The sequence below is a fragment of the Saccostrea cucullata genome, unplaced genomic scaffold (genome assembly GCF_032062105.1).
Source record: "Saccostrea cucullata isolate Sc308-1 unplaced genomic scaffold, CSIRO_AGI_Scuc_v1 ctg1221, whole genome shotgun sequence".
NCBI classification, from domain to species: domain Eukaryota; kingdom Metazoa; phylum Mollusca; class Bivalvia; order Ostreida; family Ostreidae; genus Saccostrea; species Saccostrea cuccullata.
In genome coordinates, this window is record NW_026928331.1 from 217,314 (window position 1) to 236,622 (window position 19,309).

At 31.6% G+C, this 19,309-nt stretch overlaps 1 protein-coding gene across 1 annotated transcript; it reads right to left on the reverse strand.

The window, feature by feature from the left end:
• Positions 1-350: 350 nt before the first annotated feature.
• On the reverse strand, positions 351-10,654 carry LOC134277223 (tetraspanin-33-like). The gene is made up of 7 exons (XM_062759539.1): positions 10,503-10,654; positions 5,807-6,007; positions 4,884-5,057; positions 3,347-3,478; positions 2,595-2,639; positions 1,646-1,759; positions 351-1,285 (listed from the first exon to the last, which is right to left on the reverse strand). The coding sequence occupies exons 1-7, from the start codon at positions 10,581-10,583 to the stop codon at positions 1,217-1,219; spliced, it is 816 nt and encodes a 271-aa protein (XP_062615523.1). The 5' UTR covers positions 10,584-10,654; the 3' UTR covers positions 351-1,216.
• Between the last annotated feature and the right edge of the window lie 8,655 nt (positions 10,655-19,309).

A 19,309-nucleotide genomic window follows, 5' to 3' on the forward strand; every position in this document is an offset into this window, starting at 1 on the left:
CGGAAAATATTTATATAACATTATATAAAACAACCCCCATTTTAAGCTACTTATACTTTAAAAAAAAATATCTAAAGACGTGGTCTTGAAAAACTTATAGAATTAGCTATAATATAATTATAGTAAATCTACAGTAACAAAGTGTAGCTGTATTGTACATATATTTATAATTTTTAATAGAGAAAAAAAATGCATCCAACTATGAAAAATTTAAAATGATTCAAACCAAGCAAATTAAAAATGAATAAATATACTTTCAGAAGAGTGACCTTTGCTATATATGTTACTTATACATGTATAACATTAATTCCTTCGGCAAGAATATGTTTAGTATGACAGAACATCCCCCCTTTTACGGTTGAAATATGCATTATAAATTGAGTTAACACTTCATTATATACATGTATATACTGTGAAATCACAAATTTTCATGGGGGGTTAATTTTTGTTCTTTTCGAGGATATGGAAACCAAGAAATTTTGACCCCATGAAAATATGTGATTTTACAGTCTTCAATATAGTAAAGCACATGAAAATGGAGATTCTAACAAATAAAGATATGTTTGAGATACGTAAATGCCCAAGTTGATTTCAAATTTCTATAAAGCAAGTACAATAGTTCCAATATGACCTTTTACCTTTCACCCTAAACATAATATTGAAAAATTTGATGCAAAATCTCAGATGTTTCAAAAGTTAAGGTAATTGATAGGCATAAAGTATTGTATAATTCTTGCAAGTTCTTTACATACTGTATGAATATTTTAAATATACATAATAAAATCTGGAATATACATATGAAATCAAAGTGAAAGCTGTTATGGTTAAGAGATCTGACAGCAGTTCTGAGATTTCTTTCTTCTATGGCAATTTATAAATCTACACACAAATTAACATTTTAGCTCTGAAAACAAAACTAGAATATGAACATGTCTATCATAATTAGGAAAACAAAAAACAAGCTCCATAATCTATGACCCAGATTTATGTTCCTTATGTTAACGTCATGATTCATGATTCTCTGCATATAACGGTACATGTATTATTAAGTCTTCTGTTAATACATGACACTGAATATATACTGTCAGCTAAGCTGATGGTTATGGAGGGGTAAGATGTGGGTATCATTATGCATAACAACGACTATGAGATTTCACTTTTCTTCTACTTTTGTTGACCTGTCAGTATTCCTTTTGGATTAGGCCACCTCATCACTTCATCTCCAGTTGCTCCTCTGGTCCAGAATCTGTCCCTCTAACAACCTTGACAGGCAAATAGCAACCAGCTACAACAACAAACCATAAACATATTAGTCTCTGGAGTTTGCAGTACACGTCTTCAGTGGAAGCATCATTTTTGGGGGGAACCATGTTTGTGGATTTGTGGATTTCACATGTCACCATTGCCCAGGAATTTAATAAATCTCCATGAACTTTTGTAAATAATAAATGAAGTCACCATGAACCAGCAAAAGTTTGCTTGTCCATGCACATACATTGACCACAAGGAATGAGAATGATTTCACAGTACAATTGGAAGAATTTATTTTGTCATAATATCTTTTTTTTTAATATCTCTAATACCTAATAAATGCATTATTACCATCTAAATATCATGTATTAAGATATTGATAGTATTAACTTACCAGGGGGACAGCAATGCCTATGACGATTCCCCCTACAATGGGGAGCTGTGTCTCTGCCAAGTTTAGAAACATATCTACACAGCCTATTGTGTAAATCAAGGACAAATCCCCTCCCTAAAAAACAATGCACAAACAATTAATTTATTCCACTTGCATATACAACATTTTTTCTCACATAAACAGATTCTGAATTAACTTGAACAAGATGCTCATGGGCCTCATCCCTCACCTGAGTAACTTTGGTGATGCAACTCTTTACCAGATTTCCCCTCTTGTTACACCTATTGTGACCCTTACCCCCTCCCCTGTCATAATTTTAATACTTTATAATTTACACTACCCCAGGATGCTTCCACATAAGTTTTAGCTTTTCTAGGCCTAGTGGTTCTTGAGAAGAAGATTTTAAATATTTTTCCTATATACTGTATTTCTATGTAAAACTTGGATTCCCTATTGTGGCCCAAATTTTTCCAATGTATTTCTATGTAAAACTTGTATTCCCTATTGTGGCCCCACCTTACCCCCGTGTGTCATGATTTTAACAATTTAGAATCGACACTACCCCAGGATGCTTCCATGTAAGTTTCAGCTTTCCTGGCCCAGTGGTTATTGAGAACAAGATTTTTAAATGACCCCACCCTAGTTTTGTCTTTTCTTGATTATCTCCCTTTGTAAAGGGAATTGGCCCTTCATTTTAATAATTTAAACTCCCTTTCAACCTAGGATGCTTTGTAACAAGTTTGGCTAAAATTGGCCTAGCAGTTCTTGAGAAGTAGTTGAAAATGTCAAAAGTTTACAGACAGACGGACGGACGACGGACGTCGGGTGATCACAAAAGCTCACTTGAGCTTTCAGCTCAGGTGAGCTAAAACAGTTATATTCTACTTTTGTGACGTAAAGCACATATGATCTTGAAAGAGACCTCACCCCTTTTCTTTTATATACTTACTGCTTTTAGGACTTCTTTTCCACAAAGAATGTTTGGAAGACCACTCTGGAAAAAAAATAGAGATGTCTCTCATCTTGTCTTAATTATGGTATAAAACTGCTCTCTATAAAAAATCTATAAATCTGATTTCTTTTGTTTGCAAAGAAGTTTTGCAATCTAAGGAGCAAGTAGTTTTGACTCTTTCCCAAATACTGCTTCATATATTACTCCCATAATGTTGGTTTTAGTCTTTAAATATTTAGGATAACTGAATACATTTATCATTATAATACATGCTAAATGAACATGCAAACTGCTACTTCCATCTCGGTATTTATAATATTGTAAGAATCAATTTTAAAGGAGATGAAAGTGGTCTAAGGGCCAGCTCACACGGTAAGGCTTGCATTATAAGTCATGGAATTTAATTAGCCCTATGTACTATTGTGTGTACACCTTCAAAACACTTTTCTTTGTCTCTTACAAGTCTGACTTAGGAATAGCGCACTGCTCTTTGTCTTAATACAAGACAGCTGACATTTTCTGCTCATCCAATGAAACCACTTACCAAAACTGCAACCTTTTTTACCAAACCATAAAGTATTTTCAAATTAGATAATGAAAATATCCGAAAACATGCTCAATGCATGTAAAATTCAATCACTGATTACAAAAAAAAACTCATTGAAATTGAGTTCTGCATTCTACAACATAAGTATGGCACAGAACAGGCCAGCTGACTTGGGTTATTCCATTACAGTTGTAATACTCACTGATATTGAGTCCTGTACTCTACAACATGAGTATGGCACAGAACAGGCCAGAGGACTGGGATTGTCTGTTGTACAGTTGTAATACTCATTCTTGGTCCAGTCTTTGTAACTGGTTACACCACAGCATTCAATCTGAAACAAAAAAAATATCTAATAAATACTTCTTTTATTTTAAAGTTAGGACTGGAATTTCAGAATTGTTTATCAATTTTTCAACACAATTTTATTATAAATATATTACCAAAGACTTTGAATCATAGATTTTTTACCAATTCAACATACTACACTTAGTACACTAGTTTTAAAACATATAACCTGTGACATCACAAACTAAAATAGACATGATAGATTGTTATTAGATTTTCCCATTTTAGATCCACATTTACTGATCCACTTATGTTTAAAAAAAAAACAAAAAGAAGGAAATTATGTGTCCTCATGCACTTTGTAGTTCAAATAACTGTATCACACATTTGGTTGATGACAGGCAGCAATACTACTCAAATGTTCAAAAACCTTGTTTCTTATCAGATTTTAGCATAAACTACATGTAACTGCATGGACACCTTTTAGCTTCTGTTTTCTATTTTTCCCTTCATTAGAATGTTTCTACATCTAGCATTAAGTGTTAAACTCATACAAACTCAACTAATACATGTTTATACCTTATTTGTGACTGTGGATCCTTTTGCCACAAGGATGAATTTTTTTGACTCTATAAAGTTGACAATAGAATATTTTTTGCCACAAAATTTGACCCATGTTTCCTTCATAGTGGGTTTAGATCTCTCATGAAAGCTATACTGACTCTATAGGTCACTGAAAGCAGGTACTGTTTTACAATTTTTGCACTATACATGAAGGATAACACTTTGTGAAGATAATTTATGTGTAGCTGATTTTATCAAAGCACTTACTTAGGAAAATGAAAAGCCAATATTTTATTTCATAATGATATGTTGTTTTAGTGCATAAAAAAGAAACAGAAAAGGAGTTTAAATTAAACTTAAGTGTTTGCAAAAAAAAATAGCTCTCAAAATCCTCTTATAAAGACAATTATATACACTTCAGACACTTAAAAATAATATTGCATAAAACTCAAACAAAAAAAAAAATACCAAGGCTGCATTTTTAGAATTTTGCATCTATATTGAGATGCCACCACTTGCTGGCGGAGGGCTGCAAATTTACACTGTACTTGTCAATTGGGGCCTTTGACATCCTTTTTGTGCCAGCAACTACATGTACTGGGACATAGGACCTTGGCTTATATATACAATCTTCACATCTGTTAGTATGATTTGAACTTGATTTAAAAAAAAATTCAATTTAATTTTTCAAAATTGTCATTGACAACTAGCTTTAATTATATATTCACAAGTTTTTGAAAACATTTCCCCATGTACAATGTACATCCAATTTTTGAAAGTCAGGAAAGGACAAGTAACCATTTACTGGGGTATGTTTTATAGATGGCCTCACATGTTTCAAAATAATCATTGACCAAAATCTAACCTATAAACTGAAACCAACTCACATTTTCTTGTATCCAATCAATGGTACTCTGTTTATCAGGGTCATCCTGGTATGTGGTGATTAGATTATCCTGCAAAATCTTGGTCACTTCTTCCTTGACAATGTCCCTGAAGACAAATGCTAAGACGATGCCCACTACTAGGACCAGGAAAATGAGGATCATAGAATAATAATACTGAAAAAGAAATCATTGAGAATTAAATATTGTAGAATATCACTTTTGTTCTTGGGAGTCAATGTATATTTCTTTAGATACATGTAACATACAAATAAGAAATCTCTTTACGTTTTACTTGTATGCAAATATTTGCTAGGCACTTGGATACAAGTATACACAATTAAATTTTGTCCTATACTTGGCACTTACAGCCATCGACAGTAAGGGGTCTTTTTTAAGCCAGCACCTACTGCAACATTGAACCTCATTTTATAGGGTCTCTTATAAGGACCGGTCTGCACTTCCAAGACCGGTATTTGAACTCCAACATAAGAATCAAATCTTTACTTTGCCACTCTGAAGCAGATGCTTTACCCACTGTATATTTACATTTCCAATGTCTCTCTCCGAGATAAAATTACAAATAGTTTAAGTTAATGTAATTTATTTCTACATAAATGTACTGATTCATCAATAGGTGAGATTAAAAAAAATCATCTGCAGGGCATGACAAAAAGCTAGAAAGAAGCAGGGCTTATTGACGTGGATTGGTGAAATCAAGAGCATGTAAATATAAGGAATAACTGTCAAATTTTTTGTTTTCATGACGATGATCAATCAATTGGCTTGCATGATACTTTTATGCATAAACGCCTTTGGTGAGCCAATCAATTGATCACATCATGAAATCGAAAAATAAGACAGTTATTCCTTAAACCATGCTGGCAAACACATCGTTTGTAAGTCTATGATATCATTATACTTACAATTTTAAGAAGACAGATGTTTTCCCTGAGTGCCCCTATACATCCTGCATAGCCCAAGATGAAGATGATAATTCCAATGATGAGGAAGATGATTGAAATGTCGAAGATGACATCGTACACAGTAGAAATGTCCTTCTGGTAATATTTGTTCTTCTCAATAAATGCCCACACACCGATGCCTATAAGAACTCCACCAAATAACTGAAAAAATAATAACACATATATATGAAGGAAAGTTAAATGAAGAGATAAATGGTTTACAAAATGCTTTGACATAAATATTGGGGAAAAGGACTCGACACTGCTCATATTTAGGAATAGCTAATAAAATAAGGATACTGAAAAAGTTATCTGGTTGCTCTCAGACACAAACTGAAAGGAAAACACATTGAATTGTGATGTCTAAAAACAGTCTAATATTATTACATGTAGTTTATGATATCATAAAATACAATCGAGATATGATGCAATGAATCATGATCTTAAAAACATAAATTTATAGAATGACACTGTTAAACTAGGAAAAAGATCATCATTCAAACTGTCTACTGATATTTTAGGGCTTCCAAGTGAACACTGGAAAAAGTTGGTGGGGGGGGGGGGGGGCAAGGGGCAAGGACAAGTGTCCCTCCTGGCCAGCTTTTAAGTAATTATGTGCATAAACTAAGTGATTCTTTTATAGGTCCCAAGAAGTCAATATTTAGTTATCCAGTTTTAAGTAAAATAAAATTTTTCCTCTTTTCCTGCAAGCTGAACAAAACTGCAGTTATGGGGTTTTATTTAACCCACCAGAAGGGGTATACATTGTTTGGCAGCTTGAAAATGATAAGCGTAGTTGCTTCTTTGAGGCAACAAGGGGCACTTCTTGATTATTTTTTATCATTCATTTCTTTGAATGTATTTATTTTTTATCATTCATTTCCTCTCCATAAAGCCACCATGCACTGATATACTCAAAGTGTATGAAAACATTTACCGAGTGGAAATTTTTTTTAACTGCTGTGAACAAACAAACTATAGGTAGTTAATTACTATAGATCTGAATGATGCCACTGATATTACTGCTCAGTAACCCTGAGCAAACACAACTTTGACTGCATGAGGTTTATTTTTGGAAATTTTAATAGAAATGCTTCACTGATAATGACTATAAACATTAAATTTACATGTGTTAAGTAGGGTTTCCTTCCAAAAGGATATTACCGTAATGTCATTTTATGGTACAAAAAAAATTGAATGAATTCACAATCAAATTTATATATAAAGCTACTACACAGTTTCAATAACTTTTTTTTTCTTTAATTGAAATAAAGGATAATTGATGATTAAAATAACAGGGGTCAAATTACAGATATCTTATAACAAAATCTTGTGGTCCTATAGCTACATGTTCATGCCATTATAATGTACAACTACAAAACTTGTTTAGTATGAACACGCTTATTGTGAATTCATCTATAGTGAAGTTATCTTGGATCCCCAGCTATATGAATTTTACTGTATTCAAAAACTTTTAATCATTTCAACAGAAGGAGAGCTCTGGAAAATGACATTTTGTAAGATTTTTTTCATTAAAAATCTGCCTGTCTGACAGGAAGTACCGGTACTATCTTAGTCAAGTTAGTGGTTCAATCATCTGTAATCATGAGAGAAAAAGTTATTTCATATGTCCTGGATTTGCATTTCAGATTTTTAAGATTTCAAATTATCAATAATTGAAAATTTTGTTTTTTTATTGATAGTAAGTGGGAAAGTTTACTGTGAAATCACAAATTTTCATGAAGGGGGGGGGGGGGGGGGGTAATTTTCGTTGTTATCGAGGAATGAAGAGACCCACTAATTCATGTCCACAACAAAATGTAAAATGTTACATACATAACTACTCAACAATTCTTCATCCACGAATTCAAATCCCTGCAAACCAAGAGTTTTTACTCAAACTATGAAAATTTGACCCCACTTGAATATGTGATTTTACAGTATTATTCATCTTACTGTGAAAGACAAAGGAATGAAGGAATCACCACCCCACCACCCCCCTCAAAAAATGAGAATGATAATCAAAATAATCAACAAAGAGAAAAATTAATGAGAAAGAATTTATAAAATGTATGGTGGAATGTTATAGCTCATAAATAAACATAAACTGGTATACATACATGTACAAGATTTCAAGGTCATATATTTGTTTCTTCAGGATATTGGAACAAACCTACATTTTATTTCTCAATCAATACTTATGAGTTTTGACTCAAGTTTAGTAATACACAAGTGTATGCAATATATTTTATTAGTTAAATAGGGAAAGAATGAAATACATGTACTAAGAATCAGCTGTTTAAAGTTCAAAAAGTGTTAAAATTCCTGTTATACATTGTCAATTGAATATTTATCGTAATTATAATGTATTAATGCTGTATACATAAAACTAAATTTTTCCTCCAGCTTTAATTAAGATCAAGGTATCAGTGCATAGTACTTAAATATCACAGTGCAGTACGTAAAACAAAATAGCACTTGTTTTTATAAAGGATGAGACCCTATAACGGGAGGGAAAGGACCCCTTAATTGAATGGATCTGTATATGAAGTGTTTGTCTGCCTCTGATGTCATATCAGCCTGACTCAATCAATATCCTACAGAGAGATACAATATCATGTAACTATCACTGGTCATTTACCGCTGGGGCATGATGAATATGCATTCTATACTGTTATGTCAACCACAGGAACCACAAACATATAAATAAAAACAATGTCTTTTAATTAAAATCGAAGAGTTCAGTCTAGTTCAACAGTTCAATTATGCTGTATGAAAATTTACTAACACAGCTAGTACATGAAGTACTTAAAATTTTTTTTTATGCTGTGTGTATGAGAACCTTGCATGTATGGTACATTGAGTGCATGTAGTATGATGTACTTATTGCTATATGACCTTTCATGAATGAGCTGTGTTATCGCATGCATATAGTCTCAGTCTCCACATTCCATTCCATCTACATGTTGAACATTCTATAGATATTAAAAACATCACAAGGCCAGATCAGATCATCTATCTTTTATGAAGACAAGAATTTTTTTGCATGCACAGCAATTTTTCCCAAATATATATCCTAGCTGTGTAAATGGCACAAGCAATAAGAAACCCAGTCTGATGTAACAAAATAGCCCTTATTTCAGTGTTATACTGATTGTAGGAGTGTAAATAAATCAAAATTTTATTTTTTGTTTAAAGATTTTATTTCATGCTCATGATGCTTATGGATTATTAAAGAAGACAAGAACACACTAATCTATCCAACAAAGCATATCATTCTGATAATAAAAATTTGGCTTGTTTATCTGTTGACAGAGTGAATAAAACTATGATATATTAAAATTCTTTTTTTGTACAAACAGGAAAATAATCCATCATTAAAAATACCACAGACAACAGGATGTTTATACTTAGAAAGATGTCAGAGTATGTTTATATTTGCTTTACCTACAGGAGTTTTTTTTTTTTTTTTTTTTTTTTTGTTTGCTCATAAATGGAAAGATACAAGTCACCTGGTCCAATGGGAAAATCAAAGATTTGGTTTTTCAGCCTTTGACAATTCAACCACAACTACATTTATTGACAAATAGTGAATTTACGACCCTCCACTTAAGAGAGATTCTGTTTAATAAAATGCCTACAGATAAAAATGTTTGCTTGTGACTTGTTAAGTAATTGTTGACTAGAGGTTTGCTGGCTCCCCATTTTTTCAACTGTTCATACACTATATTTTGTTGTTGTTGTTGTTGCCATTTTTGTTGTGAAAAATTCTGACAATTACTGTACTTTAATTGAATGTGAAATATAGTCATTTAAATCTTTTATATACAAATCAATTAACAATGAAACATTTCAGAGTAAATTTTCCCCATATAAAATAAAATATTTTGTACCATAAATATGTGGGAAATCATTCATTACATTTCCTTATATGAATATTTATGTACAATAATGTTTTTGCATTACCTGTGAATTATTTCTATCAAAATGTGTTTAAGAAGAGATGCTTATAACAGGAAGTTCATATATCATTTATAGTCAATAGGATATATATTTTTCATCTTTTTGAGCTACACTTTAAGTGCACCACTTGAAAGCACTTTAAATTATAAACTTATAAAAAGAAGAGTTTCTATTTTACATTGATAATATCCTTTTGAAGATAAAATAGCAAACTGAACTGTACCAACAACAAAATATTTTTGATACAGAAGACACATCTAGGTATTAATTATGACTTCATTAATAAATAAATTAGCTTTTATCATATGATTGTAGAAATTAATACGTTAAATACAGTGCCTTGATGCCATTAGTACCATGTTTGAAAAATGATAGTTTACATGATTTATTTCACATACAACATCACTGCTTTCCCTTAAATTTTTTTTTTTTATAGATTTTTTTTATGTTTCAAATGTAAAATTATTAGGTCTGGTATGTATGATATATATGTGAATTAATATCAAAATACGTCTGTTCTTCCAAATTGTCATTTTTAGACATCAAATTATACCAGTTTTAATGATAACAGCATTCTTGTCTAAAACGATACACACACATTTCAGATGTAATGGATAATGTTATGGATTGTACCCTTCGGGCAAAATTTAATTCTGGAATATAGAATCAGAATGGTCAGTATATTTGTACTTACCCAACAAGCAAAATTGAAGAAAAAGAGTGTGTACTTGACACAGGGGCTGACTAAAGTTCTCTCATTGCTAAAACACCCCATATCAATAGAAAAATTCCCTGTTTATTGTGGGAGTGACATCATTCCAAGTCGGATGTGGGCTGTGAACTCATTCGCGCGTTATATTTTACGACGATCGAACCCGATCCAAATATGCTACAGAGATCGAAGGGGAAGTAAAATAATGTTTCTTTGTGTTTCTAGCCGATTTATTTTTTTTTTAATTATTGGGGTTTGGGGATTAGATAAAAATTTATGGAGCTGTAAGGTTTGAAATAAATTTTAAAAGTACCTTTAGTTTTCTTTTGACGAAAGTCATGATCAAAATTAGGAGAATGCTGACAAGTCAGAATATTGTTGAAAACCTTTTTTTTTTTTTTTACATCAATTTATATATCTGTAACATGCTTTGCTTTAATATTTATCGCAATCAGAAGAATTCCAACCCTACCAAAAATAAATAAATAAAATAAAGAGAGAAAGAAATTCGAAAATTCACGTGCATTAGCAACTCTTTCAGTTTTAAGGATTGAGGTTCAGTTTCTAATTTAATATTGGTCTCGTTGTTAGTAAAAAAAAAAACATTTTTAAAAAGAGAGGAACAAGGATTTAATTCCACAAGAGGTGATCCAACTTATAGTGATAGCCCCTTTCTCAAGAGGAAAATATAGAAAAGTCACATGTCAATTTTTAAATATTGACAGCAGCATAAAGGAGAAACTTTGAACAGCTATACATGTAGAACTGAACATTAATATACATTAAAACGACGATATTGTTGAAAGCACTGTCAGCTGAAAAAAATATGTATTTCTTTTAATGCAGTCATCCTAATTCTAAAATAAATGTCGAAAATGGAGGAACTGGTGCATGCATGGTTTGTATGTGCCCTTTTCCTAGCAAGATTCCTTACCTAAATTGACGTCTTATGAAGACAAATGTATTGTAACGAAAAGTAATAAAGTTCATGGAGAATACACTGCTACAATACAAATGGGAGCAGTGAAACACACACTTTCAAACACATGAAAGATGGGATCAGGCGCCATGGAGGAGTACCTATCCCCTGTCGAACGGCCGCATCCTACATTTGCCCCTTGTATAAAATGATCAAACAATTAGTATATAAAGGTCGGCCAACATTCAATTTAATGGTAGATTAAATTTCGATTTGCTGACAAGATAATTGTATCGATAAATGATGACTTTCTTTCAACTTGTTTGTCAATAGCTTGCCTAGTTTTAGAAAATGTTAGAACGTAGAGCATATATCTAATTGTCGCAATTTAAAGGCAACAGCAAATGTTTTCTTCTTTAATTTAACTTGAGTTTAAGAAATAAAGTCTGCGTTTTCGTGAATGTTGCAGGATAATTGCTGTTTGAAATATAAAAGCCGAGGCGTTAACAACCTTTTATTAACTTTTCTCGGGGAATTATTGCATAGAATGTTGAAAGTCCTACATTTCGAAAAGAAAAGTTCTTTTTTTTTTATTATTGTATCCATACTTAATTTACTTGAATGCTACATCTGGAACTCAAGTTAAGAAATTCTTCAAAATCACATTACGGTATTTCATATTTTGAACATTCTAGTCAATTATCTTCCAAAGAAAGATACACTAGCAGTTCAAAAATGATTTCTATTAAAATAGGTTTAGAAGTAAACCACCAATCTCAGACTCATTCTTCTTTTTTTTCCCCTTTTGACGTATCGTAAAATTATTCTACAATAAGCTGCGACTATATACGAGTACATGTAGTAAAATATTTTGATGTTCCAATACCTAACCTTACTTCAAACTGTTTTTGAAGAACATATGACATAATTTATGACAAGTTGTCAGACAAAAAATGTTTGTAATACCGCGCTTTAGTGCATCCAAAAATAAAATTTAATGCTTATATATACATTTTTTAAGTTTCTCTCTCCATGATTGTTAATTTTGTTATATTTCATTGTGAATATTTAGAGCTGGTACTGAATTAAAAGAGCCGCGGTTTGTGACGTCGAAAGTTTTATAACGGAAGTGAACATTATGAGGAAAAAATTAAAACAATATACTGTACATTATAAATGATGTTTCTAAAATCAAAGTATTGAAAAAGCATTTATTAATTCTTGCTATCTGCTATTGCAAAACATTGATAAAAAATCTATAAATCCATCTATACATACATGTATATATGTACATGCAGCACTAAATCTAGGTAAATTTAAGAGTCCATTGAGCATAAAACTGTTTTCACCACATTTAATGTGCACCAGATTAAATGCCAGTGACAGCACCAAACTTAAGTCCAAGTCATTGATAGATTTACAAAACTCAGAAAATGGAATTCAATGATTTATAAATGATTTATTCCTTTAAAATTGTCGGAAATGAATACAAAAAATGTCGGAAATGAAAAGTTGATAATTACATAAAATTCCGGAAATGAAATGCAGCCTGCAAATCATAGGCTTTTAAAACTACTTAAATAAACTGAAAAAATATGCTGCTTCCTGGTAAAACAATCCCTTAAACTTCAATACGCCAACAATTGAATTGCCGCAGTCAATATAAATAATATTCTTAACCACAAAAGTATGACACGCCAAATTCACAAAAATGAGCTAAACATAGTTTCACAGTCGATAAACTAGGTTTACTATAGTTTACGGACTGTAAACTATAGTTAACAACGTTAATCTATATTTTACATCCTTAAACCATAGTTAACGCGATAATCTATGTTTCACAACAATAAACTATACTTAACACTGAAAACAATCATTTGCGATTGCAAAACATAGATTATCTGATAAATACAGTTTCACAATTTGTAAGCTATAGTTTACAAACCGTTAACTATAGTTAATGATCTGAAAAATATAGTTTCACGATTTGTGAAACTATGATTAACAACTCTTAACTATAGTTTACGATTGTAAACTATAGTTTACAAACGTGAGTCTATGTTTATCAACAAAATCTATTGTTAACGCTTATTACAGACAGATAAACTTAGATTATCATTCGTAAACTATAGTTAACAACCGTTAAAGATAGTTTTACAGATGAAAACTATACTTAACGAATCGTTAACTATACTTAACGAATAGTGAACTATAGTTTACGGTTTGTAAACTATAGTTTACAGTCGATAAACCTAGTTTATCAAATGTGAAACTAGGTTTATCTCATTTTTGTGAATTTGGCGTGCCATACAAAAGGGTATAATCTTGTATTTCACCATATTTCAAGTTCAAAACTACAACTTGTATTTCATAAAAATATACATTGACTATTGCTTCCAACTTTTTAATTACCAGAAAACTTTACAAATCCTCCACCGTGTTCGAGTTCTTCTTCACCTTATAACTTAATTTAGTCCTGCTGGACACGTTATTTCTGGTGACGTAAATAAGTTAATAATGAGGACCTTACATGTAGATCACATATTTTAGAAGGTCCTAAATATAGAGACCCCCGATCCCTCAAATGGCGTCGGGGTTTCATTAATTTTATGGATTCTGTAGAAGATTACGCCAGGCGATGGGCGAAATATGAAAATGAAGACCTTACAGTTGACACTTTGTCTGAATGGATTAAATGTATCAGATGTATGTTAAAATCGCGCATTAAGCGATTGAGAGGCAATATGAAATCTATCCATCCTTCTGTATTCAATAATCCAGAAGTGAAAAAGAATTAGATAGATTACATGATCAGCACGAACTGGTACCTGCTGATATTGTCTTTTTTGTAAGGCTCATTATATGATATTACATTAAATATATATACTTTAGAAGAACTCGGCTTTAATTCTACAAATGGTAATCCAAATTATATTCATAGCTCTCTTTCTAATGAAGAAATTCTTCAAAATCATTTGTCAGTTTTAAATATTTTTAAATATTCCAAACAACCAAAATGATTTTGAACCATTTCTGTACATAAAAATTCTTACAAACAAACTTACACAGCGGGTTCCAATAAATGCTCTACCAAGCCTCTTTCTTTACTCCTCATTGAAATATTAACAATAGTGCAAGAGAAATTTCAGGAGTACTGTGCAAGAAGATATTCGAGAAGTGAGGTTCATCGGATGCGGGTATTAAAAAAATTCCAGAGAACTTTTTGGACATTTGAAATCATAAAATTTTACCAAAATCAACAACATAAAAACTCAAGACTTTATATACAACTATTCCCTAGTATAAATTTAATTCCAGACTTATTGATATCATTGACAACTTTTTTCAATAAAAAATGGAACTCGTAAATTTGTTTATCTTGTCTTTGGCCATTTGCGAAATTATTTTGTTAAAATAAATTCTGATTGTTCGTAAAAGTACTTTGAGGTTAATATTTATAATAAAAAAAAGATGCTCGAGTTTCTGATGGACAATATCTTTGTGGTTTTTGGAGACCAAGTCTTCCAACAATCTATTGGATTTTTATTACCAATTTAGTATTCATATGAAGCAGAATTTGTACAAAGTCTTATACGCGAAAAGAAGAAAATACTAGTACTCGCTGTGGACTTCAACTCGACATTTAGATATATCGACAACGTATTATCAAGTAACAATGATTATTTCCATTTTTCTGTCAATACGATATATCCCGATGATCTTGAAATAAAAGATACCACATATTTTGACACATCTGTTTCATATTTAGATTATATTTTACTTGAAAAAGACGTTAATGATAATCTAATAACCAAGCTTTATGACAAACGAGATGAATTTAACTTTTTAATCGTCAACTTTCCTTACTTATACAGCAATATACCTTCATCACCTGCATACAGGAATTATATCTCTCAGTTGATTCGATGCGCAAGAGCATGCTCTACATATGAACAATTTTTAAAACGAGGTAAGTCATTGACGAACAAGTTGCTGAAACAAGAGTATCAACAGTCTCGTTTAAGTCATCATAAGTTCTATGGTCGATACAAATTCCTTGTCTGTAAATACAATTTGTCATATGCTGACTGACGTTTTTCATACAATGTACTAATTGTTAAGCTATTTTATACACACTGAATTATCGACGGATTTTTCCGTTATTTCCCGGTCAGGACAATTAGCACACGGCGGGTGTGACCAATGGGCGGGGGATTCTCACTCCTTCATGGTAACCGATCCAACCTTTGATGTTTTGGAGGTCCGTATTTGCTCTTCTCCTATTTTCTATTGTTTGATGGACTTCGGAGCTTGAATACTGTTTCGTTTTCTGTGTCCAAATATGTATATTTCATGTATTCTACCGCAAGTGACAAGGTTTCGTGTATGTTATGTATATCGAGATTTGAACATTGTAGATTTCCAATGGATTTCATAAAGAAAAATACACTGAATGCAAATGTATATCAATCAGTACTAGCAAATATAATGTTCGACGTTTTGTCTGGAATTGTAAACAATACTTTTCCATTTTTTCACGTTATACTTTGTCCCTGAGTGTCTCAGAATCCGTATTTTGGCTTACAAGTTTAAAAAAGGAGTTTTGTTAATGGTTTCTATAGAAATTATCACTTCGTAGTTTTTGGTGAAAAAGTAACAGAATATATTTTCGTTATAGTCTTTATTCAATATATACATGTATGACAAAATTATTATTATATACAGTAAAAGAAAAATACGTGTTTTTCAAATTGTAAGTTCAAAAAGCATTTGTAAATGGTTTTAATAGGAAAACTATAACCTGCATGTACAGAGTTTTTTTTTAATGAATAACATTTTTACCTCTCATCAATATTAAAAAATTAAAATATAATCAGGTATAGACTATTTTAACTTTCAATGAATTTAACTTTTCTTCATAAATAGCATACTGATTGTATCCTGCATCAATTTAAAAGTGTAATAATTTAACTTTTAATAAATAGATTATTATAAATATTGAAATTTAGTTGAATGAAAAAATATATCTAAAGAAATTAAACAAAATTTGAAGCATTATTCCGGATTACAGTAAACGCTGATTCAATTTCCGGTGTTAAATCTATTGCTGCCTGGATTCTCCTCAGCATCCACAAAGCAAACAGTTTCCTTTTGCCAGTTCCCAAACGTCTGAATTTTACAACATATGAGCAAGGAATATTAACTTTGTCTTCAGAATTTACAGTGGGTAAAAATTTGAGGTAACACAGAACATTTTGTATGACGTTGTCAGACCATGGGATGGTCAGTGATTTTTGTATGGCATATCCAGTGTGAAGAGGTTTCATCAGTAAAGAGGTTTCTGTGAGAAGTTCCACTAATCGTAAATGAGAACGATTCTTAGAAAGAAAAAAAAATACACTGAAATGCCAATCAACGATAAAAGTACCAATAGCAAAGTGCACAGACACGGTTATTGTATAAAAACAAACAGAAACATTTTCCCCAAAATATTTCTGACAAAAACATTCATTGTACATGCTTATTGATAATTAAATGAAATACAATTAAAGCACAATGGGAACTTACAATTTCACAGTTTCCTGTAACATCAGTAGATATTGTTAAGTCCTCGGCAAATTCAAATTGTTCAATAATGGAGATATCATCTCTAAAAATTGATCTTTCCTGTTGAAAAGAATTTTTCTTATGTAATTCTTTGAGAAATAATTCTATATCCATAATCATGATAATGTTGACCCTTTTGATTTAAAATTGCTTTTCTTTTTTATCTAAACCTTTGATAATCTAAACAAAGAAGGTAAAAATGATCTGTTTAGATTGCGATTGCATTAAAAGAATCAAATGTAAGTATTTCCAATCGCTGGACTTGCAGAAAAAACTAAGTTGCATATGGTAAATTAAAATGTTCTTACGTATTCTCGTTTGGAATTGGTAAGCTGCTCGATTATTTCCCAGAGTGAACTTCTGAGATTGTTTAGGGTATTCCGAAAGTTTTGTCGAACTAGAGCAAAACCAGAACCTTCTATCAAAGACCCTGAACATGGATGGCATACATCAGTACAAAACTGGTAGCTTCTCAGCCGACCATTGCATGCAATAGACCCATCTGTGTGTAGAGACAGGGACAACACAACGTGGATGGCGATAACTGAAAAGTTCATGTACGTGCTCTTATACTGTTAGACATTCTAATGAGATATACATGTATACATTTATCCACCTTTGGAAAAAATACTAGTTGTGACCCGTAACAGACACATTTGTTTCTGTCTATCTGAAAAGAAAGTCTCTCGCAACGACCTGCAATTCGACATTCAAATATACCAAAGATGTTCAATAATTGATTAACATTTTTTTTAAAAGTTAATTCAAAATCCCTTTGAACTCAGATTAAGAAAAAAGTCTTTTGTAACGGCCAAAAAGATGGGTCGTGGTTTATATGAATACTATAAGTCAACCACAATTATGAAATTATACAAGTCAGCTTGTTTGACAATAAAATATGTTGAATTATGTCATTTTTGGTAGGAGCAGGATCTGATTCCAAAAGACAAGCTATTAACAAAAAGTGAATGAAACAAAGGTATCACGCTGAAGTCTCGTTTAAAGTCAACTTAATTTGTTTAATTCAAATATCGCCTGGCATTTCTAATGCAAAATGACATGCTAGTATTTCACACTTTTTATCCGATTACCAGATCATGACAAAGACGTCAAAGAGATAAGATGGATGTAACAGATCGACAGGGAAGCCTACTTCTCCATTCCACCTCTGATATTTTTGAGGTCCGTGATTTCCCTGCTCACTTTTTGTAATGAACTATTGATTACTACTAACTATCATCAAATTTTGTTACAATGATGCATGAAATAGCAAATGATTAGGCTTATAAGTGACATTTTTTTAGTATTTCGTAAAATACTAGTACTTGGCAATCTAGAAATACTTGATAAAATTCATTTCACAAGGTCTACCATTTCCGTCGAATGTTCAGCCGACAATCTTACAAACTTTATAACTGTTTTAATTTACTTACCCTAACTCTAATCCTGAAATTTACAAACCAAAAAAAAAAAAAGCAGAGGAAATGAATTTATATTATACCAGCCCCATTTTTCATTTTAGTTCCCTGGGAAGAGCTGAACCGCAACTAATTTTTTTCATAATGGTAATGTTTTGTAATGTTTGACCTGTTAGTAACTAAAAATGATATCAATAAACTGTGTGGTTTTCTGTCAAAAACGAGAAGCCATATAAAAGACAAGAGGATTTTGGCCATAAGATGTTCATCCGAGTATCTGAGCTTCATGATTTCACCGGCTTTGTCCGATTATTCCAAGACGATCTGGGGCTAAATCCTTGGACCAATGTGTCATGAATTAATATATCGGTATATACATGTAATTTATGAAATTCGATTTTTAATGGCCAGCAGTAAACAAATGTTTTTTGAATTGCAATCACTCACTAAGTTTCGCAATGAAAACAGAAACATAAAGCCATGCAGCGGGATATAAATTCAATAGTTTAAATAAAGGTTCACTGGTCATTGCAATAATGGAAATTTCTAAAGAAGAGAAAATTGCATTTATTTTGATTTTTTTTTATATCGCCCATTACGCCCCGAAATGATACGAGGCTGCCATGCACCAAGTCTCAACATGGAGCTTGAAACTGAGAACTTTTCAGGAAACAATTTTCATTTAAAGTACATGTATTTAAATATAATTAAAAAGTTCCTTGAAGTCTTGGAAAGGGTATTGTAAAGAGTCATTGGTTCCCTTAAAAATCAAAGAAATACATGTTTAGAGAAATGGATTTTTTTTTATCTAACCTTAGATGCAAATTCTTATTATCATGATTTAA

Bases quoted from the DNA above. Each gene is read 5' to 3' on its own strand.
- LOC134277223 (XM_062759539.1), bottom strand. From the start codon at position 10,583: ATGGGGTGTTTTAGCAATGAGAGAACTTTAGTCAGCCCCTGTGTCAAG. The intron at 5,058-5,806 runs GTAAGTATAATG...TTTCTTTTTCAG, and splicing joins ACATCTGTCTTCTTAAAATT to TATTATTATTCTATGATCCT. The intron at 1,760-2,594 runs GTAAGTATATAA...ATTGTTTTTTAG, and splicing joins GAAAAGAAGTCCTAAAAGCA to GGAGGGGATTTGTCCTTGAT.